At 44.6% G+C, this 15716-nt stretch overlaps 1 protein-coding gene across 1 annotated transcript in view; it reads left to right on the top strand.

The window, feature by feature from the left end:
* HTRA3 (HtrA serine peptidase 3) overlaps window positions 1–14757 on the top strand; it is a 32209-nt gene extending 17452 nt beyond the window's left edge. Inside the window, exons 7-9 of the mRNA XM_063401558.1 lie at window positions 4828–4876; window positions 6492–6587; window positions 13785–14757. Of these exons, the coding sequence (XP_063257628.1) occupies window positions 4828–4876; window positions 6492–6587; window positions 13785–13950 (311 nt within the window). The 3' untranslated portion in view covers window positions 13951–14757. The remainder of the gene's footprint in view (window positions 1–4827; window positions 4877–6491; window positions 6588–13784) is intronic.
* The last annotated feature ends 959 nt before the right edge of the window (window positions 14758–15716 follow it).

Genomic DNA, 15716 nt, shown 5'->3' with positions numbered 1-15716 from the left:
CTGTGTGACTGTCACTGCTTCAAATGTCCTGGGGCACAGGCTATGTTTTTATTTATTTTATTTTTCTTTTGCTTCTCTGAAGTACATCTTATAATTTTGCTGTGGCAGAACAGTCATTTAAAGCCCTTGATGCGTAGAGAGAGTTTCTAGGAGATATCTTCACCACATATTTGAGACATAATTTGCATTTCTTATGCCTTTAGTAATAGTTCTCAAGTTTATTGTACAGTTGCTATTTTTTGGCATAATGAATTTACGTAAACAGAATTTTAGGGATGTTTTTATCATGTTTTCTTCCAGTTATGTTTCAGTAGTGGGATCCTCCCTTATGGTACAATTAGGTCATGGAAAGAAGTTGATGGGTATTACAATTTTACTCTTAATATCATATTGCCTGAAGATGATAACACTCCCTTAGGGTACCGCTCTTTCCAGATGTATTCTGGCATGGTAGATACTCAATTGTTTAATGAGCTGGCCTTTAGTCTATTGAATCTCAGTTGATAACTGTTTTAAATAGGAGGCATGTATTTTTTAAATCTCATCCATTATATATAACTGCAAATATCTGATCTGTTAAAGAACAGGACTGGAGAGCAGGGGAAAAGGAAAGGCTGTCACGTGAATGCAGAATTTGCACTGATTGTGTTCTCTATGCATTCTGTATTACCTAATGCATTGGTAATATATTATAGCACCTAATGTATTTTTGACCAAAGATTTGCCACAGCCTTTATGGAGATGTTTGTCTGTTGAATGATCTGAAAGCCTTTGCCAATTTTGGGGTTACCAGTAATGAGGTTAATGTCCTTTCATAATTAGGAAGTCTTGTTGAATGAAGTTAAGTATCTCCATCTGTATCTCAGTTTTAGGCATCTGTGTATTGTGTTTATATCTGTAAGTTAACTACATACTTAAGCATTGATTGATTCTATTTCTTTTTAATTTTTTTTTACGAATTTCTCCATTTTGGTCTTGGCTCTATCTATTCCTAGTTTAGACTTGAGCCGAACAGTAAAACTAGGAAAGTCTTTTACACACAGATGCTTTAAAGTGGAAGTCAATAAGTCAGCAATTTGACAAAGTATTAAGGAGAAAAATCTATCCTAAAAGGTCAGTGTGGCCTCTAATGTAGTGTGAGTAGAAAAGTGAATAAACGTTGTTTCAGATGGGCTGGGGGAAATGGGGGAGTTCTGTATTGGCCACACCCAACAACTCATTTACACAAATCCTCATTTTACATCCCCAGGACCTTGTATTAGTTGTGTTGAAACAATATTCTTACCTTTGTATTTCAATGATTATTACTCATAATAATTACCACAAATCACAAGGGTTGCTTAGGAGCCTTGCTGATTCTGATAGATGCAGACCACTGAATAAATTCAGCCATGCAGTTTATATGAAATATGTGATTTATTTATATGTGATCACTGCACATAGTCCAGCATTATAGGCTCGAGCTGTTTTCATGTTTTCTGTTTGGCAGTAGAATATCTTTGTTAAATGCTTTCAGGGCTGCTCATGTAATCTGCAAGATGAGTTAGGTGCAAAAGGAATTAGCAGAAATGTAGAAGTTTTGCCTGGTGCTTGAGTAAGAAGTGCAGGATCCATTTCCTCACTTGGAATACCTGGTGATATCCTGGCCCCACTGAAATCAGCTGCATTTGGTATAATTTTGTACCAGGGTTATCCAGTCTCATAGAAGTTTGAGTACATGACCACTTAATTTGGATTTATCAGTTCTTTTTGCTACAGTTTATAGGTGATAAACATTTCTGCCTTCAATTGGTGTTTTTCTGTCTGGTTTGTATCTCTGTTGTTGCAAGCACTAATAAATGAAGTTTAACAGCAAGGCAAGTGCTTTCCTTACTGAGGAACAGCAATTTCTGTGAACACTGAACTGCTTCCAGATACTTGGGGTCAGCTGCTTGTGACTTTCTATGAATACTAAGCAGATTTAGGTTTAAAGTCGTGGTTGAGGCTGGTTTGCTCAAGTTTGTACCTCTGGAATCAGTGTTTAACCTGGCCTGGTGTTTACAAAAATTAGATGAGATCTGAGTCTTTCTCTTCTGTGCTGTGCTCGAGGTTTAAGCCACAATGGTTTCACATTTGCTGAACCTGATTCTTCTAACCTGTGACCTTCTTTAACTACTGCTGGGGCTGCACGCTTGTGACGTGCTCCTTAGATTTATGACATCACTCTCTTCCAGTTTTCCTAATTATTTTTTCTTTTGCCTCATGATTCCACAAATTGCCAGAATGCCAGGTTTGGAGACTTTCTATTCACAGAGCAGATGTGATATAGCAGTGGCAGTCCCAGGTGCCACATCCTGTTCTGCCAGTGTCACTTAGCCCCAACATCACCGTGCCTGTGCTGTGGGAATGATAAAACACTACTGCTGGTTGTCTGTGCCTGCTCAGTCTCTGCTGGTACTTCAAATAAGATGGACAGTTATATTCCCACTAATCACTGTTGCTGAAAACTTTGGGTTTTGTTGAAGGTGTTTGACTTGGGTTAAGTTCAGTGGAATGGACTTTTATTGAAACAAAGAGACTGATTTTTTTTTTTTTTTTTACTTATATTCTGACACACGAAATGTCTGGAGAGCGGAAAGAGAGGAGTTTATACTCTGCTGGTAAAGTAACTCATGGCTTATGGCTCGTAGTTTTTATTGTACTTTTGTATAATAAAGTATACTGCCTCCTACTCTCATTGTATGAATTGCTATTTTCAGTATGACAAACCTCTGCAGAGAGAAGGCAGAAGACTTTTTTGAATTTCAGTGTTTGAACAGAAGTGAAATAATACTTTGACCTGCCCAAAGCTGAAGGTAGAGTTAGAATTTTAGCTGCGAATAAGTCTAGTTGCAAGATTTTTTTTTCCCAAAAGCCTTTTGTTGACATATATCATTAGCCACTGGGGAAATAATTCCCTTTATCACTTGTGTCATTTCTCCTGTGGTATTTCATTCTTGCTCTTCTGTTTCTTCAAAGTTAATTTCTTTTGTCTCTTCTTTCATTTTCATTTTTCATTCATGTAAACATTCCTAACTGAGGCTCTGGAATGTCTTTGTGTTTCTGCAAATTTCTGCCTCGCTGATTTGACCAGCATCAGATTGTTTAATGGAAAGAGAAAACTGTCACCAGAGCTGCTGTCTTATGAAATGATCTCATGAAATGAATTTCATTATTGAACTGTCCACATTGCATGGACAAGGGGATTCATTTCAGGTGAGAGAATTATCATGTCTGAATATTTTTAAAAAGTGAAAAATTACATTTCTTCCTGAGGACTGGAGGAGCACCATGAGCTGGTTCATGGTAATGCCCAAAGCTCTTCAGACTTCAAATCTGAGCAATTGACCTTCTTGACACTCTTACTATAGCTGATTTTGATCTTGTTAGTTTTACTTTAAAATAGAGGAGAGCCAAACATTTGAGGGCAAAGTAGGAATGACAGTTATGGATGCAAGATTTTTCAGAGTGTAGTAAATCCAATGCTTAATGGTCAACCTTTCCAGTGAGCACAATGAGAATATTTGGCATGTGCAATATTCAGAACTAAGTCCTTTAGTGGGGAGTATTTTTCTTGGAAAGAGTAAGAGCTAGAGAAGACTGTGTACATCTCCTTTTGCCTCATATGAAAACCTGGAGAAACTCAAAGATCTTGTGCAGTCGTTGTGCTGGAACAAGTGAGGGGAAATATTGTTTCACGCCAGATTTAATGAGTCCTGCAGCACTCGCTTCAGGAAGCCATCAAACTGCATTTGTTTCATGGGACAGCTGTGCAATGTCATGACTTACTAAAAGCCAGCTTCAGAAATGTGGTGTTCTTCCTGAAGGAGTGACTTCTCACCGTTTCAAATTCCACAGAGTCCTGTCGAATCATGGAATTATAGAACAGTTTCTACTGGAAGGGGCCTTTAAAGGTCACCTAGTCCAACCCCTTTGCAGTGATCAGGGACACCTTTAATTACATCAGGTTGCTCACAGCCCCATCCAACCTGACCTTGAGTGTTGGCAGCTGGGGCATCTACCTCTTCTCTGGGCAGCACATTCCAATGTGTTACCATTGTCATCCTGAAAAGTTCTTCCTGATCCCTACTGCCAACCCACCCTCTTTGAGCTGGAAATCATCACCCTTTGTCCTGTCTTATAAACCCCTCTAAATATTGGAAGATTTCATTAAGGTGTCTCTGGAGCCTTCTCTTCTTTAGTCTGAACAACCCCGACTCCCTCAGCCCATCTTCGTAGCAGAGCTGCTCCAGCCCTCTGAGTATTTTTGTGGTCATTTTGGCAAAGGTCTACATGTTTTGGGTTTTTTTTTTTGAATTTGCTTTTTATTCTTTGGGTAGAAATAACAAGTCATTTGCATTATGATCAGTGTGAGTCTTTTCATTGCCCTTTCTCCGAAAAGTGGAAATTTAAATTTGTTTAGATTCTATTTCTACATTTTAAGGAGAATATCATATGATTAAATGGGTCTTGACCAGTTTCAGATTAAATGGTAGTTGGTTATGAAATTTTCCATTTACTGTATTGATATGATACTAGATCACAGCAATTTCCTGAAGGAAAAACTCCTATGGAGTGTAAATGAGCTTTCTCTCTTACCCTTAGTTTCGGGGATAGGGATTGTCATTCTGTACAGCAAGGCTAATAATAATAATTTAAAAAACTTCAGTACAGATATGTGTGATTTTGTTTAGTTTTGTTAAAATCTGATGCATTCTGTTCCAATTTGCAGGTATTTTAGATCATCAGAGCAGGTATTTTTGTTGGTGTTTGCCTGAATTTCTTACATCTCCTCTGTGTTCCTTTCAGATGGGAAGAAACGTTTCATTGGCATCCGAATGCTGACGATAACACCCGCGTAAGTGCCTTGGGAGGGTCTGTGTGTGTTCATGCACACAGGATGTGGCAGAGGGGTTCAGAACCTCGTTCAGCTTTCGTTACAAATCTGCAGAGATCCAAAGTGGGCATTGGTTTCCAGGAAATCTGCAGGCATTTCAATAAGAGAGGTGAAATCGATGTTCTGACACCTGGAAATCCTCTAAATACTGAGAGAGGTGGATGTCCTGCTGACAGCGAGGGAAAACAGGAGGAGCCTGAACACCGATTTTGGTTCTTGACAAGGACACCTGGAGTTACTGCGGGTTTTAGGTGACATTTGAACCAAACGGTGGCTCTGAGTGCCAGATGAGCTGATGGAGGGTGTGGTGTTTTATCAGTGCCAGTGCAGGCCGTGTGGTGGGAGGTTTGGAGCCCAACCATTACCTGGAAGGAGCTACTGAAGTGCCAAACTGAAGCTTTGTTAACAAAGCCAGGAATGGACACTCTCCTCTGGCTCTTACTGCGTTTCCCCTCTTTGTGTGTTGCCATTCCCCAGCTACGTTCTTGGCTGATAAATGAGGGCTCTTAGGCTGTTCTTTCCCAGCAGCAGACATGTTTGCAATGTGGCAGGGGACTGCAAAACTAAACCAGACAATTTCCAGCTGGGGTTGTAGTGAAGGATCTTTGTCTCTTGAGTTAAGCCCTGCAGTCCTCCCCGAAGGGTCAGGTCCTCAGGAGTGGATCAGTGCAATGGCATTACCCTGGTGGATGGAGAGAAACTCAAACGTGTCTCTGCAGAATTGTGAGCACTCTGTGAGATTTCACTGCTTTTGGAGCATCAGGGAAAGCTGTGGGAGATGTGTGCAGGCCTGTTTGCAGGAAAAGACCTCTGCCCTTGTTGTGTTTGCTGTATTTATTCCACTGTTGGCTCCCTCAGTACTAAATTGAATGGAGAGAAGCTCTGTAGCCGTTTGGGTGTTTTCCTTCTGTGGGACCGCAGTTCTTCAGGGCAGGCAGCCCAATAATCCAGTCTTGGTTTAAACTCTTTCTGTCTAGGACTGGTTTTAACCCACACTGCACACAGACTGAAATAATGTTCCCACCTCTGAAATGAGGGGATGTTTGCAGAGGCTCCGCTTTGCAGCCGCTTCCTGTCTTCTCTCTTTAGAAAGTGATGCACAAAAAAAATTGCTGGTGACAACTCGAGGAATCCGAAATTTCCAGCTCTTCTCTCTGGAGTTATCAAAACCTCTGTTGGTCTAGAAAAAGACAAATTAAGAATGACTTGGGAAATCAAAGAAACAGAAGAGTTAGGGAATTTCTGCACTGTCCCCAGCATTAATTGTTTGGGCAGGAACCCTTTTGTCCCTGGCAGTGCTCATGCGCAGGGCCCTGTGTGCTGCCCTGCAGAGCCAAAGGAGATCCTTGCGGGAGATGCACAATTAAATGACCGAGCTTTGCACGGTGAGGGCTTTGCCCCTCTTAACCCGGGTAATTTGTGTGAATCCAAGCTCAAATCCCCCCGTGTGCAGCACAGCACAGCAGGCAAAGGAGGAGTTTCTGAATCCCCTCCCCTGTGTCACCGCAAGGTTCAATCAATCAGAACATTTAAACATGTTTGCAGCGCAGTCAAACCTGTGCCTGTTCTCCCGCAGCCTGGTGGAGGAGCTGAAGCACAGCAACGCCGACTTCCCCGACGTCAGGAGCGGCATCTACGTGCACGAGGTGCTGCCCAACTCCCCTTCGCACAGGTACGGCTGCACACGCCTGTCCTCGCACACGCCTGTCCTCGCACACACGCCTGTCCTCGCTCACACTCCTGTCCTCGCACATGCCTGTCTGCGCACACACAAAGCTCCAGGGGTCACAGGCATATGTGTCACCTGTCATGCATCAAATGTGTCGTGTGTCACGTGTAATATGTGTCATGTGAAATCAATGTGTCATGTGTTGCATGTCACATGTCAGATATATCATGTGTCAGAGGTGACATGTGTTACATGTTGTGTGTTGGATGTGACACATGTTGAGTGTTGAATGGGACGAGTGTTGCGTGTTAAATGTGATATGTGTTTTGTGTTGCATGTTAAATGTGACATGTATTGCATGTTGCATGTTGGAGGTGACATGTCTTGCATGTTGTGTCTTGTGTGTTTTGTGTTGTGTGTTGAACGTTGCATGTTTTCTGTTGCGCATGGCATGTGACACGTGTTGCATGTTGGATGTAACACGTGTTGCATGTTGAGTTTTCAGTGTGATGCGTGTTGCGTGTTGAATGTGGAAAGTGTCGCGTGTTAGATGTTACACGTTTTGTGTGTTGCGTGTAAAATGTTATTTGTGTTGCATGTTACTTGTCGACTGTGATGTGTGTTGCGTGTTAGATGTCACGCATGTTGCCTGTTGCGTGTTAGATGTCACGCCTGTTCTGTGTTACGTGTTGGATGTGACGAGTGTTGCATGTTGTGTGTTGAATGAGATGCGTGTTGCGTGTTCCGTGTTAGATGTGATTCATGTTGCGTGTTGGATGCGACGCATGTTGCGTGTTTCGTGTTGCGTGTTAGATGTTACACGTGTTGTGTGTTGCGTATAAAATGTTATTTCTGTTGCATGTAGCATGTTGGATGTGACGCGTGTTGCGTGTTCCATGTTAGATGTCACGTGTGTTGCGTGCTAGATGTAACCTGTGTTGCCTGTTGCGTGTTGGATGTGACGCATGTTGAGTGTTGCATGTTATTTATGACACGTGTTGCAGGTTAGATGTGATTCGTGTTGCGTGTTGCATGTTAGATGTGATTCATATTGCGTGTTGCGTGTTGGGTGTTGCAGGTTGGATGCGACGCGTGTTGCATCTTGCGAGTTGCGTGTTAGATGTTACACGTGTTGTGTGTTGGATGTGATGCGTGTTGCGTGTTAGATGTCACACGTGTTGTGTGTTGCATGTTGATTATGACCCGTGTTGCGTGTAAAATGTGATTCATGTTGCATGTTGCGTGTTGTGTGTTGGATGCGACACGTGTTGCATCTTGTGCGTTGAGTGTTAGATGTTACACGTGTTGTGTGTTGCGTGTTGCATGTAAAATGTTATTTTTGTTGTGTGTTTGATGTCACGTGTGTTGCCTGTTGCGTGTTGGATGTGATGCGTGTTGCGTGTACACAACATGCAACATGCATCACATCCAACACGCAACATGCAATACGAATCACATCTAACCCGCAACATGCAACACACAACACGTGTCATAATTAACACGCAACACACAATACAAATCACATCTAACGCGCAACATGCAACATGTGTTGTAATCAACACGCAACATGCAACACGTGTCACATCCAACAAGGATCATGAAACACGCAACACGCAACACGATTCACATGGCACACAACACGTAACACGTGTCATCATTAACACGCAACAAACAACAGGCAATACAAATCACATATAACGCAACACGCAACATGTGTCATAATTAACATGCAACACGCAATACAAATCACATCTAACATGCAACACGCAACACTTGTCATAATCAACACGCAACATGCAACACGCAAAATGCAATACTAATCACATCTAACACGCAACACGTGTCATAATCAACACGCAACACACAACACGAATCACATGTGACACGCAACACACAACACGGAGCACACAACACGATTCACATCTAACACGCAACACGTAACACGTGTCATAATCAACACACAACACGCAACACACAACACACAATAAGACTCACATCCAACATGCAACACGTGTCATAATCAACACGCAACACGCAACACGAACTACATCTTACAGGCAACACGCAACACATGACATAAATAACACACAACACGCAACACTAAATGCAAATCACATCTAACATGCAACGTGCAACATGCAACACCTGTCATAATTAACATGCAATACGCAACACGCAACACGCAACACGAAGCACATCTAACACGTAACATGTGTCATAATCAATACACAACACGCAACATGCAACACGCAATACCAATAACATCTTACATGCAACACGCAACCCGTGTCATAAATAACACGCAACATGCAACAGGCAACACCAATCACATCTTACACGCAACACGAAACACGTGTCATAATGAACACGCAATACATAACACGCAACACGTGTCATAATCAACACGCAACACGCAACACGCAATACAAATAACGTGACGCGCTACACGCAACGCGGACACACAACACGATTCGCATCTCACAACACGTAACACGTGTCATAAACACAAAACACGCAACACGCAACACACAACACGAACACGCAATAAGACTCACATCCAACACGCAACACGTCATAATCAACACGCAACACGCAATACCAATCACATCTTACACACAACATGCCACCCGTGTCATAAATAACATGCAACACACAATACCAAAAAGTCTTCCACGCAACACGCAACACATGTCATAATCAACACGCAACACGCAACATGCAATACAAATCACATAAAACACACAACACGCAACACGTGTCATAACTTGCAACATGCAACACGCAACACAAATCACATCTAACATGCAACACGTAACACGTAACACGTGTAATAATCAACACGCAACACGCAACATGCAATACAAATCACATACAACACACAACATGCAACACGCAACACTCATCACGAATCACATCTAACACGCAACACATAACACGTAACACGTGTCATAATCAACACGCAACACGAATTACATCTAACACGCAACATGGAACACATGTCATAAATAACACGCAACACGCAATACGAATCACATCTAACACGCAACGTGCAACATGCAACACCTTTCATAATTAACACACAACACGCAACACGCAACACAAAGCACATGTAACATGCAACATGTAACACGCAACACATGTCATAATCGATACGCAACACGCAACATGCAACACACAATACCAATCACATCTTACATGCAACACGCAACCCGTGTCATAAATAACATGCAACACACAACACGCAACACGCAACGCCAATCACATATTGCACGCAACACACAACATGTGTCATAATCAATACGCAACACGCAACATGTGTCATAATCAACACACAACACGTAACACAGAAAACGTGTCATAATCAACACGCTACACGCAGCACGCAATACGAATCACGTGACACACAACACGCAACACGGAACACACAACACTATTCACATCTTACACGCAACACCCAACACGTGTCATAATCAACATGCAACACACAACACGTGTCATAATCAACCAGCAACACGCAGCACACAATACGAATCACATGTAATATTGAAAGTGCAAAACGTAACACGTGTCACAATCAACACACAACACGCAACATGCAATTCTAATCACATCCAACACGCAACACGTAAGACGTGTCATAATTAACACACAACACGTAACACGCAACACATGTCATAACTCGCAACACACAACACGCATCACGTTCAACACGGATCACAAAACATGCAACATGCAACACTATTTACATCTAACACGCAACACGTAACACGTCTCATCAATAACGCACAATATGCAACAAGCAACACGCATAATGAATCACATTGACCATGCAACACGCAACACGCAACACATGTCCTATTTAACACACAACATGCAACACGCAATACGAATCACATCTAACATGCAAGACTCAACACGTAACACGTGTCATAAGTAACACGCAACATGCAAAACGCAACACGCAATTCTAATGACATCCAACACGCAATACGCCACATGCAACACGAGTCTTTATCAACACGCAAAACGCAACACGCAATACAAATAACATCTAACATGCAACATGCAACACTTGTCATAATCAACACGCAACATGCAACATGCAAAATGCAATACTAATCACATCTAACACGCAACATGCAACACGTGTCATAATCAACACGCAACACACAACACGAATCACATGTGACACGCAACACGCAACACGGAGCACACAACACGATTCACATCTAACACGCAACACGTCACATGTCATAATCAACACACAACACACAACATGCAACACACAACACACATCACATCTAACGGGCAACACGCAACACGCAACACGATTCACATCTAACACACAACACGCAACACATGTCATAATCAACACTCAACACACAATACGCAACATGCGTTACATCCAACACGGAACATGCAACATGCATCATATTCAATATGCAAGATTCGACACGCATCACATCCAACACAGAATAAGCTACGTGCAACACGTCACATCCAAGACGCAACACGCAACATGCAGCACGAAACACGTGTCACATTGAAAACACAACACGCAACATGGAATGCATGTCACATTAAAAGTTCAACACGCAACACGCTACATGCGTCACATCCAACATGCAACATGCAACCTGCAACAAACAACACGCGTCACATCAAAAAGTAACATGCAACACGTGACACTAGTCACATTGAACACACAACATGTAACACACATCACATCAAATATACAACACGCCACATGTGTCACATCTAACACGCAACATGCAACACACAACATGCATCAAATCCAACACGTAACACATGACACATGTATTATTTAACTCATAACACGCTACATGCAACACACAACATGTAACACTTGTTACATTGATAATTTAGCACACAACACGAATATGCATCACATCCAACACGCAACATGCAACATGTGTCACATTCAACATGCAACACGCAACACACATCAGAAAAGACGCAACACTCAACATGTCTCACACTGAAAACACAACATGCAATATGCAACACATGTCACATCCAACACGCAACGTCGCATCTTATGTGCGACACACAACACATAATGTGCAACACACAACACATAACATGCAACATGTGTCACATTTAACATGCAACACACAACACGTGTCACATCTTACACTCAACACACAGCCCATGTCACATCCGACATGCAACAGGTGACACATGTTACATGTGATATGTGACACAGGACACATGACAGATCTGACCTTTGACATGTGATGTGTCAGATGTGTCCTGTGTCATGTGTCAGATATGACACGTGTCAGGTATGTCCCATGTCAGCTGTGTGTCAGTCCCTGTGTAAGTCCCTGTGTGTCTCTATCAGCCCTGCCCCTGCAGAGCGCTCCGTGCAGCGCATGCAGCACCGCTGCAGCCGTGTCTGTGTCCTTGCTGTGCAGAGCGCTCCGTGCAGCGCATGCAGCACCGCTGCAGCCGTGTCTGTGTCCTTGCTGTGCAGAGCGCTCCGTGCAGCGCATGCAGCACCGCTGCAGCCGTGTCTGTGTCCTTGCTGTGCAGAGCGCTCCGTGCAGCGCATGCAGCACCGCTGCAGCCGTGTCTGTGTCCTTGCTGTGCAGAGCGCTCCGTGCAGCGCATGCAGCACCGCTGCAGCCGTGTCTGTGTCCTTGCTGTGCAGAGCGCTCCGTGCAGCGCATGCAGCACCGCTGCAGCCGCGGCTGTGTCTTTGCTGTGCTCTGCAGAGCTCAGGGGGAGTTGCTTGTGCTGGTTCAGGACAAAGCCCCAGTGCAGCCCCTGAGCCTCACCTGGCCTTCGGCACGGGGTCCCTGCACAGCTGGGGGCTGGGGCTGCCCTGCAGCGGAGACTGCAACAATGAAAACCATTGCATGTGCAAAGGCTGCGCTGAATCTCCTCTGTACCCCCTGCACAGCCTGCATGCCCACTGCAGAAGCACAGCCTGCACGCCCACTGCCCTGCACAGCCTGCATGACCACTGCCCTGCACAGCCTGCATGCCCACTGCCCTGCACAGCCTGCACGCCCACTGCAGCTGCATAGCCTGCATGCCCACAGCCCTGCACAGCCTGCATGACCACAGCCCTGCACAGCCTGCATGCCCACTGCAGCTGCACAGCCTGCATGACCACAGCCCTGCACAGCCTGCATGCCCACTGCAGCTGCACAGCCTGCATGACCACTGCCCTGCAAAGCCTGCATGCTCCTTGCCCTGCACAGCCTGCATGCCCACTGCCCTGCACAGCCTGCATGCCCACTGCCACTGAATCTCCTGTGCAGTTCCCCTGCACAGCCTGTATGCTCACTGCCGCTGAATCTCCTGTGCAGCTCCCCTGCACAGCCTGCATGCTCCCTGCCGCTGAATCTCCTGTGCAGTTCCCCTGCACAGCCTGCATGCTCACTGCTACTGAATCTCCTGTGCAGTTCCCCTGCACAGCCTGCATGCCCACGGCCCTGCACAGCCTGCACGCTCCCTGCCCTGCACAGCCTGCACGCTCCCTGCCCTGCACAGCCTGCATGCTCCCTGCCGCTGAATCTCCTGTGCAGTTCCCCTGCACAGCCTGCATGCTCACTGCTACTGAATCTCCTGTGCAGTTCCCCTGCACAGCCTGCATGCTCACTGCTACTGAATCTCCTGTGCAGTTCCCCTGCACAGCCTGCATCTCACTGCTACTGAATCTCCTGTGCAGTTCCCCTGCACAGCCTGCATGCTCCCTGCCGCTGAATCTCCTGTGCAGTTCCCCTGCACAGCTTGCATGCCCACTGCCACTGAATCTCCTGTGCAGTTCCCCTGCACATCCTGCATGCCCACTGCAGCTGAATCTCCTGTGCAGTTCCCCTGCACAGCCTGCATGCTGTCACCAGGAGACTCTGAGTTTCCTGAGCGTTCACACTAAAGCAGCAGTGTCTCCTTCTCTCGCTCATCCATGCAAACAGGCGATGGTGTCCATAAACATCCCCAGTGTTGTCACATCGCTCTCCAGGGAGAGGAGAGGCTGTGTGACAGCCCCTTTGGCCAGCGAGGCTGAGAGGTGGGGATGCCGCCCTCCGCCCACGGGCACCTCGCTGAAAGTGTGTGATAGGAGTAGCAAACAAAGGCAGAGATCTTCTCTGCTGCTCTCCCAAACTCCGGCTCCGTGTGCTATTCGAGCGTGGCCAGCAGCGACACTGCCGCTCTTTCCCCCTGCAGAGGAGGGATCCAGGACGGGGACATCATCGTCAAAGTGAACGGGCGCCCCTTGGTGACCTCCAGCGACCTGCAGGAGGCCGTGATGAGCGAGTCGCCGCTGCTGCTCGAGGTGCGCCGGGGGAACGACGACCTGCTCTTCAACATTGAGCCCGAGGTGGTCATGTAAATACAACTGGGGAAGCTCTCGCCCTAATTAAACTCACTTACTCTGCAACACTAGAGACCTCCTTTCCACTAATTATCCTGCCTCTTGACTAATGACAAGGTGGACTGACTTAATTGCCTGAGCCATTTCTGTACGTAGTAGCTAGAATGACTTCAAAGATGCCATTTCTAGAAGATCTAAATTTCAAAGAAACGTAAGAACTTTGTTCTGGGGAGGAGGAGAAAACCACATTTTGGGTAGCTGGGTAGAAATGGGTCCTGCTTCCTGTACCTGGGATGCAGAGCAGGTTCAGTTCTGCTTATTGACAGATCCAAATACTCCTGGAAGTGGGGAGGTGTATAAAGGGGGAAATATTCTTAAACTACAGCCATGGCTGCAGCAGATCCAAACTATTGCAATGCAAAAATCAGCTTTTCTTTCTCTTTTTATTGAACTTTTTCAATGTGAACCTGTTCTTGGCAAAGCTTGTATTTGTTCTTCGTGCCTCTGTGCTCCACGTCCATGCAGGTAGAGGAAATCTGTCAATATTGAAAGGAGCAAAAATGGTGTCAGGCTATGGAGTGTTACACCGAGGTCATGCGATTTTTGGAATATAGTAAATGATTCTTATAGAATTAATGCCTTATCTAGAAATCCAAACGATGTGCTGAACAAAATTAAGTTTGAGGAAATGCACAGTTTTTTAAAGAATTTGATACAAACTTGTTTTGCATTTTTACTGGTAAGCTTCGCTGTAAAATTGTTACACTACTTTTGGCTTGACTGTGTATGTTTCTACTGTAAGGAGATTAAAGTTTACACAAAGAATCTGGTGATGTAAACCTCTTTTTAAACAAATACGTCTTTCCTGCTTATTCTGTCTGACTGGAACAGGCTCTCCCAGGAGAAAATTCTCTTACAGAAAATTGGGCCCTGATGTTATGAAACCCCTTTGCATCTCTATGATATAACTATTCTGCCTTTATTTAGCCTGTTTAGAAATGCTTTGCACACCAGTCATTTATTTACACTGTTTGTCCATATTTATGAATTGTGCTTTGATGTCACTTAGAGAGTATCAGGTTGGGACCCTGTTGTCCTCAGTTCTCCCTGTGTGTGATGGGAAGCAGAAAGGAAGCACCACTAACCCCGTTTTACACTAGAGCATGTGAGGCTTCTGGGTAACACACCCAGGAGAGAAATCGCAAAGAGCTAAATCCAGATCTCCTAAGTACCCCAAACCAACCAAATACCATCTCCCTTGGTGACTATTGCTTTATTTCCCAAAGAGTCAGAGGAACATCTCTATCTAGAGCATCCCCCACATCAGGCTGTGCTTTCCAAACCTGTTTCTCACGTCCCAGTTACACTGATTGTCATGGGTTGGCACTGGCCAGATGCTAATGCACCCAGGAATATATGATTTGCTTAACAGCTACTGTGGGATGTGATCAAGAACAGAGCAGAGCAGGCCTAAAACTTGAAAACAGGAAAAAAACTTTATTAAACTACATAAGAACAGAAATAGAAAAGAAAAAAAGAACCCTAAACACACAAAAAACCAGAAATGAAAACTTCTCAGAACATTTCTTCTTCTCCCCCAATTTCCACCCCTTACACGTTACCCTCCATAGACCAAAACTTTGGGTTTTAAATCGAACAATCACCACTCAAAAAACTAATCTTCAATTCAGCAAGGGAGAGAGGAGCCTCTCTCGCACCACAGACTGTTCTTTAGAAAACACAGGTCCACCCCTTATGTGTTTCCATGTCACCCATGGCACTGC

The sequence above is a fragment of the Prinia subflava genome, chromosome 7, assembly GCF_021018805.1.
Source record: "Prinia subflava isolate CZ2003 ecotype Zambia chromosome 7, Cam_Psub_1.2, whole genome shotgun sequence".
Taxonomy (NCBI): Eukaryota; Metazoa; Chordata; class Aves; order Passeriformes; family Cisticolidae; genus Prinia; species Prinia subflava.
Note: the sequence above shows the minus strand (reverse complement) of the source record. Positions and strands in the feature narration are given on the sequence as shown.